The sequence below is a fragment of the Pezoporus occidentalis genome, unplaced genomic scaffold (genome assembly GCF_034315485.1).
Source record: "Pezoporus occidentalis ecotype Australia unplaced genomic scaffold, CSIRO_AGI_Poc_V1 ctg27, whole genome shotgun sequence".
In the NCBI taxonomy this organism is placed as follows: Eukaryota; Metazoa; Chordata; class Aves; order Psittaciformes; family Psittacidae; genus Pezoporus; species Pezoporus occidentalis.
In genome coordinates this window covers 2,567-12,696 of record NW_026914611.1, presented here as the reverse complement: position 1 = coordinate 12,696, position 10,130 = coordinate 2,567, and the positions used below count along the sequence as shown (strand labels likewise).

General features: G+C 39.6%; 1 protein-coding gene across 1 annotated transcript; it reads right to left on the bottom strand.

The window, feature by feature from the left end:
• Positions 1-4,077: 4,077 nt before the first annotated feature.
• LOC134166673 (DNA excision repair protein ERCC-6-like 2) lies at positions 4,078-9,369 on the bottom strand. The gene is made up of 2 exons (XM_062624542.1): positions 6,806-9,369; positions 4,078-5,314 (listed from the first exon to the last, which is right to left on the bottom strand). The coding sequence occupies exons 1-2, from the start codon at positions 6,946-6,948 to the stop codon at positions 4,342-4,344; spliced, it is 1,116 nt and encodes a 371-aa protein (XP_062480526.1). The 5' UTR covers positions 6,949-9,369; the 3' UTR covers positions 4,078-4,341.
• Between the last annotated feature and the right edge of the window lie 761 nt (positions 9,370-10,130).

Genomic DNA, 10,130 nt, shown 5'->3' with positions numbered 1-10,130 from the left:
CCTTCTACCTGTACAGTTCCACTGCTCTGAGGTTCTTCTAAAATAAGTAAAATACAAAATCTTACCTATCTCAAACAGATTTTGCTCTCCCAATGTCTACTGATTCAGACTATGATTGACAAGCTGGTGGTGCTCAGGTGAAGTCTCTACCTAGTGCCCTGATAGCAGCTGAAACCAACAAGCCCTTGAAGCCCTCTGACTGGGAAGTTACCAGTCCCTCCTTCTGGCCTAAAACACATCAGTTTTACTGATGCAAATTCTAACAGATACTTCTCTTTCCACTTTGATGAGCACTACATAACCTATTATACAACATGTACTCTCACAGATTTACCCTATTATGTGACTTCAATTATATTTGGTGCAGTTTAAGCCATTTAATTTTTCTCTTTTTGCTGTGGACATGAAAGAACTATTCTCTTTCTCTGTGCAGCAGCCTTTTTCCATATTTGATGATCATGTTCTTTATTCCAGCAAATCATCGCTTCTCTGAGCAGCAGTTTGCCTCAGAAGAATTAGCAGAAGAATGCTAATCTGTAAAGAAAGTCAATACTCATGCCACCAATAAAAGGCCTTAGTTTATGCTGTATTTATTAAAATCAACACGAAGGGTGCAGATATTCAGTCTCAAGTTGGCTTCCTTCGGCTGTACATAATGCAAATGTATGAACAACCAGCAGTTTTCAAGTTCTTTTATTTTCTTAGTTGAGATTTTTTTTAAAAGCTGCCCCAACCATCCTACATTTCAGTTTGTATCTTAAATATCATTGGGTATAATAAAGCGGTAAAAGCATAGATTGAGGGTGAGAAAAACAATTAGGGAATACATTTTTCTTACTTATGTTAGCTGCCTATAAATACCAAGGATTTTACTACTTTATCAAATATGTTAAGTACTGAGCTCCTTGTTCAGGTAGTTAACTCAGATTTCCCTGTTAGCTTTTTAGATGGCTTCCAATTACAATAAGCGCATAATGGTTAACACAGAGACAGAGCAAAGCCTAGAACGGCTTCCCATGACCTAGAGTAGAAGCTGCTCCAGATGAATTTTAAGCTTATTTTCCAGTGGGCAGACATCCAGACCACAAAAACTACCACCATTCACAGGCTGCTGCTGTGCAGCTTCAGTGTCCAAGGTTTTAAAATTTCATAACATTTACCCTTCGCATAAAACAATTTATACAGTATATTCAATGTACAACTCTTTACTAATACGCTGAGATTTCAAAGTTTACAAAAAACAAGGATTAGGGTTAAGGTTTCCAGAGCAACATGAAGCCCTGGCCTCTTTTGCTTACTATGATAAGGTACTCCTTCACATGACCCCACAGCACTGACAAATGTGGTAAGACTACTCAGCAAATGAGATATGACATATCTCATAACAACTCCTCCAATCTGTGAAGAGCAGTTTTCATTTAGAAATTTTATTACAGCAAGCATTTCAGGAGTAAGTTGATAATTTGTCAGTATGTAGAACTTCTTTACTCCATACGTACTGTATTGCATATTCTTAACAACTGACAGGTGAACCCCTCCTTTTTGAACTACTGGTAGCATATTAAGTACTGGAATAAAAATGAGATCCAGCAGCTTTATTTTATCCCCCAAGTACACAATGGAAAGTATTCATTATGTTCTCAGAGATGCACAAATTTGCCTGTTTTGTATCCAAAATGTGAATTAGAACTCCGAGGTCATGTTCCTCACCATCTTAGAAAGAATTAATATGTTCTGTTACAGAAGTAGTTGAATGGGGTGCAGTCTGTATATTCACAACTGGGTAAAAAATATTATCCATCATTCTCTTTGGTAACCCATGCATTTGATGCATCAGAAAGAGAGTTAACGGTTCAACCTAATCCTAGTTTTCCACATCTTTATCCTGAAAGCATGGGACTGCAACACTGCATATCACTAGTGAACTGTTGGGCAAAGCTAATGTTTAATAAAAATTATTTGCCCAGAAAGCTGAGTGCAAAGTAACAGTATACATTATCTGATGTTGTAAAAATGCTATGATCATAACCAGGTCCATTCCAACTCCAGTGTTGAGGATAAAGTCAAATGTGGAAGACAAATGTAAATACATTTGCTTTGGCTGAAACATGGCAGACAGAACAGGCACTCAGCAGCTCTCATGCCCAAGTCAGAACACACAATACCCAGGGCTACAGACAAATCTGCCTACATAGCAGAGGTGGCATAAAGCAGGGACTGGCACCAGTGCTTTCCTCAAGCATAGACTGCTGTATAAACATGCTCAAAGGGTAATGGAGTTGAATAGTCCGATATGATCAGGAACACAAAATTCTGTATGCTTTCATTGGTGAAAGGATTCATGGCGCACACACCCCATGTACCTGTACCATAAAGGTACAGTTATTTATTCCTTGAATTACTGGTCACCTGCATAGATGAAGATAAAGGAGTAGCATCACAGTCTCACAGTCTCACAGTATGCTAGAGATTGGAAGGGACCTCGAAAGATCATCTAGTCCAATCCCCCTGCCAGAACAGGAACACCTAGATAATGTTACACAGGAATGTGTCCAGGCGGGTTTTGAATGTCTCCAGGGAAGGAGACTCCACAACCTCCCTGGGCAGCCTGTTCCAGTGTTCCGTCACCCTCACTGAGAAGAAGTTTCTTCTCAAGTTTAAGTGGAACCTCTTGTGTTCCAGTTTGTACCCATTACCCCTTGTCCTATCATTGTTTGCCACTGAGTAGAGCCTGGCTCCATCCTCCTGACACTCCCCCTTTATATATTTATAGACACTTATAAGGTCACCCCTCAGTCTCCTCTTCTCTAAACTATAGATACCCAGCTCCCTCAGGCTTTCCTCATAAGGGAGATGCTCCACTCCCTTAATCATCTTTGTTGCCCTGCGCTGGACTCTCTCCAGCAGCTCCCTGTCCTTCTTGAACTGAGGGGCCCAGAACTGGACACAATATTCCAGATGGGGTCTCACCAGGGCAGAGTAGAGGGGAAGGAGGACCTCTCTCGACCTACTAACCACCCCCTTTCTAATACACCCCAGGATGCCATTGGCCTTCTTAGCCACAAGGGCACAGTGTTGGCTCATGGTCATCCTGTCGTCCACTAGGACCCCCAGGTCCCTCTCCCCTACACTGCTCTCTAACACAGATCAGAGAAAGATCTGACTAGAAAGTGGGTGATTGACCAAACTTTCGTAATTAAGTGTGACTGATCCCTACAGGGGTCCTCCAGGTAGCAATTTTGGATAGTAATTCTCCTCCAAGTCCACTCTCATGAGACTCCACCTGGAGAACAGCATCCAGATATGGGGTCCCCAGCACAAAATAGGCATGGACCTCTTAGAGCAGGTCAAGAGGAGGGCCATGAAAACAGCCAGAGGGCTGGACTGAAGAGTTGGGGTTGTTCAGCCTGCAGAAGAGAAGGCTCTAGGGAGACTTCACTGTGGCCTTTCAGTACTTAAGGGTGGCTTATAAGAAAGACTGAGAAAGACTTTCTTACAACAGCCAGTAATGACAAGAGGTAATGGTTTTAAACTGAAAGAGGGTGGATTTAGATTAGACACAAGATTTTCTTAATGATGAGGGTGATAAGGCACTTGAACAGGTTGCCCAGAACAGCTGTGCAACCCTGGCAGCTGTGTCCCCTGGCAGTGTTCAAGGCCTGGTTGGAGAGGCCTTTGAGCAACATGGTCTAGTGGAAGATGTCCCTACCCACACTACTGGGGTTGGAACTAGATGATCTTTGAAGGCCCTTCCAACAAAAACCGTGCCCTGATTCTATAATCGTATAGGTTCTTGAAATTCCCTCAGGCAGCTAACTGCTGTGTCTACTCTAATTTGTGTACTATAAAACAATAAAAAAATTTGCAAAAGATATTAAGACACAAAGATATCATTCCGATCTCATGAAGTCCCCGAGTTTCTAGTAGCTGAGAAAGTATGTGGAATATCACTGTCAAATCCTGTTAATATCATTAGATTCTTCATTGATGACTGAGGATGTCCAAATGTAATTAAACAGGAAAAATTACTTAGTACTGCTACTGAGTCTAGGAAATAACCAGAATTCAAGAAAAAAATTGCACTCAGAACACTTAAAAAAGCTTAATTTAAAATTAATATATCATAGCTTACGATATATAGTATTTATGTACTACTATGCATATAGATACTATACATATGTAATTATATATATTCATATTTGTAAAATGCAAATCCATATCATAAATATGACTTCATCATTTTGCCTTTAATCTCATGAAGTTATATTTTGCTGAATATTACTGAAGCTGTGGATATTTTAATGTTCAAATAAAATATAGTGCAAGTCACATAGAAAACTCTCATTTTACTACACTACAAGATGTAGCAGTGGATGGTTCATCTGAATCATCTGGACTGTATTTTTTCCATAGAAAATTTTCATTTTTTTTCCAAAGAAAACTTTCATGCACTTCTCTCTTTTCTGTCACTAGGGGAGGAGGTGCTTTTGCACATAGCTTCTCTACAACTGCTATGTCTGTGAGCTTTCTGAGGCTCTCCTCATTCTGGTCATTCAGCATGTCCCAGAAATCTTTTGGTCTCTCCTTTGATTTTTCTGCTTGCGCTGAAGGGAATCTCCTTAGTGAGTCTGTAGGCCCATTTCCGTCATTTCTGAAGAGGTCATTGAGAACAGAGGTATCTCCAAGTAAGTCCACAAAAGACTTTTTCTTACAAGCATGAGCTTTTCTCTCCCCATTTGCTGACTGAGACAGGCATCTTTTTCTTGGCAGCTGTGTTCCTTCTGAGTCTTGCTGTCCTTCACAACTTTTTATAGGCAGCACCTCAATTATTTCTGATTTATTGCTTAATGAGCCAGATGCCATAAAATCCTTGAATGCTTGACTGTTTCTCCTTTCGATATGTTGAGTAGCAACAGTGGGCGATTGTTTATATTTTGCATCAACACACACATCTTCCAAGTACGAGTCATTGTGAAGCTGCTCTACTTTTACTTTACGGCTCTGCTGGCTCTGTGTTTCTGTAGTTCTGCTCAGAGGTAGTCCTTTAGCTGACGAAGGTGTAGCTTTAGTTCTTCCAAAATTAACAATGGATTTTTTTTTTGAGCGTGTTGTACCCAATTCTCTTTCTTCACAGTCACGTGAAGACTGTGCTGCTTTTTCAGCTGGAAAGAAAGACTCCATCTCTGGATACTTAGAAATATAGAATTCCCTCAACATCATCTGCCTTGTTTCTGATGTAGCTTTTACAATATGTTCTGCAAGTTCTTCTACTGATCCCATATTAAAGTGGGACACCATTTCCTCAAAATGTCTCCTGTAATTAACAAGGAAAAATGTTATTTTGATACCTTTAACTAGAAACAAAAGCAGCATTCAAGCCATTCATTCAATTCTCCTACCTCACGTATCCCAGAAAGTAATCACTGAAAGCAGCTTCCTATTTTAGTGGGGAGAGGTGACAGGAAGGGAAGAAGGAAGTAGCTGCTCAAACTCCTTTTAAAAGACTTGCTAAACAACAGCTGGATAAACACATTCACAGGAGACAGGGACTGTACCTCCATCCTATCCAGTAAGCTACGGAGTATTTGCTTCTGCTGAGAGGCCAAGCTCTAACTAAAGGAAATTACCCTAACTGAGTTAGCCATCACTTAGAGACTGGTAACCTAACTGGAAGGCTGGCGAGGTGGGTTTATGCTCCCTGGTCAGAGAAAGAATATGAAATGTGTTACCTTTCCTGTATGAGGCCTCCAACAGACAGTGAGATTCAACCCTGTCTGGACTCAAATACTGACTGGCTAGCTCTAACTATACCCTTTGTGATGTGGTGATGGTAGACAGCTTCCCATTCTGCCCTACAACACAAACTGAGGCATCTAATCATCCTCATCAATTGCACAGCACTTTCAGATGCACTACAAAGTAACTGCAAGCCACGTGCTAACAGATGACCTGCTTAATATTTAAGAGTGAGCATGCTTTTAAGCTTTTTGCAAGAGCTATAATAGTAAGCAAGTCTAGCACTTCAACAATAACAGTACAGCTAAAGCCAGATGGCTAATATGACAGATTCTGAACATTTACAGGTATCACCTAGGTACATAACTATTGTGTAGTAATCTAATTGTCTCAAGGCAAAACTGAATATATATACCAAATCCCAATTCTACAGGTTTGCCTAGTTAGATAGAGCTTTCTCCTGTTTCCACATATCACCTGGCTATTGTTCTTGAACTTCTATCTATATACCGATGGAATTTAAATATTTATAATAGCAAGAGCTGGGGGGAAAAGGCAAAACAAAGAAAAATTATTATCCTTCAAAAAATTAGGGGGGCAATAAAATAAAATATTAAATAACATTAAGTCCTATGTTAAAAACCCCACTAAAGTCCAGTGCTCTTTAATAAACTTTCAAAGAAAGTGATGAGATCAGAGCAAAACCAGCAGGCAGTCAGAAGTTCACATTATAAAATTTCTTGTTTCTCTACAGTTTAAACATTGGTTTGTAGTACTGTATGATGCACATAGCATGAACACTCATGGTGATGACAACTGCACAGTTCTGTAATATATATTAAACACTGAATCAACATGTTAAAGTGATTTGTGGGTTCAGTTCATCTTATTAATCAGTTATGGTACTCTTTGTGCAATGTGAGTGGAAGTTTCCCATTAGTTCTGCTCTTGCCATAGAAAATAATCAGTATTCTACGAGTATGGTTGAAACAAAGGAAAAAGCAACTCCCCACAAGGAGATTAGTTTCAGCCTTAGGATTTCACTTCCATCTCACTGAAACAGTCTCACCTGCAGATTCCTTTGGGTGTCTTCCCAACCAAGAAGGTGGTTGAACCTGCTTTGTGTACTTTTTTGTTTTTCTGGATCACAGGATGCATAACATACAGGTGGTGTTGATTACTGTTTGCCAACATTTCTTGTCGTCCCTTCATAATGTTCTTCTCTGCTGTGTTGTTTTCATTTTTCTAGTTAAATGAGACACAGAAATCATCAAAACAGCTATGTCTCCAACATAATGATAAGATCTATCGTGCCCACTTTAGTCACTATTAGCTAGCACTCATTGATTTAAATGCTAAGACTAGGGATTCAGGGCTGCAGTGCAGACTCCCTAACTCAATCACAAACTTTCAGAGACACTGACGGCAGTCTTGGTTCTCCAAGAGTAAGGTGAGATCTTTTTTCAAACAGGTTAATTGTAAGGCTAAATGGAAAGTATCTAAGTAATCTAATGCAAAACCAGGGGTTATAGAAATGCTTAATCCTGTACTATGGGACCCAAAGCTCAGTTACAACCTCTAAATATAGCTATAAAAAAGAAAATGCCTGTGTCAATAGCTTACACTCAGAGAAAAGAAACTAAAATTAATCACAATGCCACTCAAAGATACCAAGTTAAGTGAAAAAATCTGTCAGGATCATAATCTTTAACATACACACACTTACTCAGAATTGTGATACTTTTGGTAAAGGTATCACTATACTCACGTGTAAAGGAACAGAAAAAAATGCAACATTACACTTTTATTGTAATACTGGCAAGCCTAAGACACTAACAACCACACAATGCTTCTTACATGAAGAATGCCAATTTCAAATATAACAAAAAGCTAATGTTTTAATCAAACTCAAGAAGACTGTCATACAGATCAACTCGTCATGCATTGACAGTCAATGAAAAATATTTACACCTTATTTTTCAGAAATTTCCCCTTTGCCAAAAGGTAAGCCAAAAGAAATATGAAAATTAAATAATGTGCTTGAAGAGCAAGGAAAAACAGGAGGAAAAAAAAAAACAAAATCCCACAACACAACAGAAGAGCAACTTTTCTTCCACCATCTTTAAATTTATTTTTCTCAAATGAGTTAGGGAGAAAAAATGACTGCTTAGCGATGCCCTCAACCTCCCTACTAACACTACTTCAGAGATGAACATGCAAACTATGCTCACACCTTGTCATTTGGAGTTCAAAATTTGGGTTTGGATCTACAGTATTTCTTCCCAATGTGTTTCTATTTGATCCATGTCCACTGCCTTTACTTCCATGGGCTGTTCACAATGTTCTTGAGTTTTAGGATCTCACGACTGTTCTCAATCCATTACTTTGGCAAGTAACCTCAAACTAGCATACACAGAGAGTTACTATTAAGGGACCTACAGGCATAACTTTGCACTTTTAAAGCTAAATGCACAATTCCAAAGATGAAAATTTCACTTCGTAATTAAAAATACTATACAAAACCGAAACCAATGTTCCAATTAAGATTAAAACCCTATTCTCCCAATAATGTGATGATGATAGTAGCAAAATTAAGATTGAATTAGCAGATGTCAACTATAGCATAAATATTGTACAGTTATTTTGCCAGCTCTGTACACATTAAAGATGTTTAAAAATTCTTATATTAAGATATGCACAGATAATACTGAACTTTACTTGTAAATTTTGTTGTAAAAGAAGAAAGTAATGCTAGGTTTAAGACATGTTTATTTTGATCAAATTTTTGCATGAAATATATTCATAGTGTTCAGATCTCACTATGATAAGACCCAGTGCATTTATCAGTCTGTCATGAAATCAGGACTCTTAATTTAATTCAAGCAAGCATAACTTGCATAGAATACAAGCCTAATCATGCCAATGCCCGTTTTAAAAGTATTTTATACCCCCATATATGTGCATCCATCCACCCCTTATTAAACAAGACCAAGGCAGCAATACTTTGGTTTACACATCTGTTTAAACACAGAAGATTAAAAATCTTTGTGGAAAAAAGCTAAATGTTGTAAACGCACTGAAAGTCAAAAAGTTGCTTGTCTTTGCGGAGAACCAGAATTAATGTAAAAAGTACCACTAATTGCAAATAAACTCACAAATGGTATATTTAGTTTTGGAAGTACAAAATTTAAGCACATTGACCCACACTGCCACACCTGAAAGAAAATCAAAATACCACCATATACACACAAAGAGCTCCCCCTCTTGTACCTGAATTAGCTGCTCTAAGCTTTTTCTTAAGATAGTTGAAGTGACTATAAACAAGTTACCCCAAGAGTTGGGCAGCTAATACCAGTGCAAGCTCATGGCCACTGTGAATTTCTCCTGAAAAATTTATCTCAGCTCTCTGGAACAAAGCCAGTTAGTTAAATGGCTCCCATTAAAAGGCTGAAACACAACTGGCTCTGTTGAACTTGTTAATGTTTTAGAAAGTTTGCCAACTTAATCCCACTCCCAACTTCCAAATCCAGTAATTTATTTTTAAAAAACAATAAACATTTTGTCAGTAGAATCAAAACACTTAGTGAACAAAGAGCCATCTTAAGAAAAACTAAAGGTCAAATCTGAAGTTTATTATTCCTATGACTGGAGTGTTGGAATGGAAGGTTACAGGCTCTTTAGGAAAGACAGGCACAGCAGGCAGGGAAGGGGAGTTGCCCTTTGTGTTAGGGATAGGCTGGAGAGTATGGAACTCTGTCTGGGGACAGGTGAGCTGTCCACAGAGAGTTTGTGGGTCAGGCTTAAAGGGAATATAGCTATGGGAGACATTACTGTGGGGATCCGTTACAGACCGCCTGATCAAGAAGAACCTGTGGATGAAGCGCTCTATAGACAGACAGGAAAAGCCTCACGCTCACAGGCCCTTGTTCTCATGGGGGACTTCAACCACCCTGACATCTGTTGGAAGGAAGGTACGGCCCAGCACAAGCGATCCAGGAGGTTCCTCGATTGTGTGGAAGACAACTTCCTTCTGCAAGTAATAGAGGAGCCGACAAGGAGAGGTGCCATGCTTGACCTCGTGCTCACCAACAGGGAAGGGTTCGTTGGAAATGTGACTCTCCAGGGCAGCCTCGGTTGCAGTGATCACGAGATGGTCGAATTTGAGATCCTCAGGACAGTGAGAAGAGCGTGCAGCAAGCTCACTGCCCTGGACTGCAAGAGAGCAGACTTTGGACCCTTCAGGAACCTGCTTAGGAAGGCTCCATGGGATACAGCCCTAGAGGGCAGGGGGGCCCAAGACTGTTGGTTGATATTCAAGGATCACCTGCTACAAGCTCAAGAGTGCTGTATCCCAACGAGAAGGAAGTGTAGCAGGAGGGCCAGGAGACCTCCTT

Excerpts from the sequence above, each read along its gene's own strand:
- LOC134166673 (XM_062624542.1), bottom strand. The coding sequence starts at position 6,948 with ATGAAGGGACGACAAGAAATGTTGGCAAACAGTAATCAACACCACCTG. Across the intron at positions 5,315-6,805 it reads ACACCCAAAGGAATCTGCAG|GAGACATTTTGAGGAAATGG; the intron begins GTGAGACTGTTT and ends TGTTAATTACAG.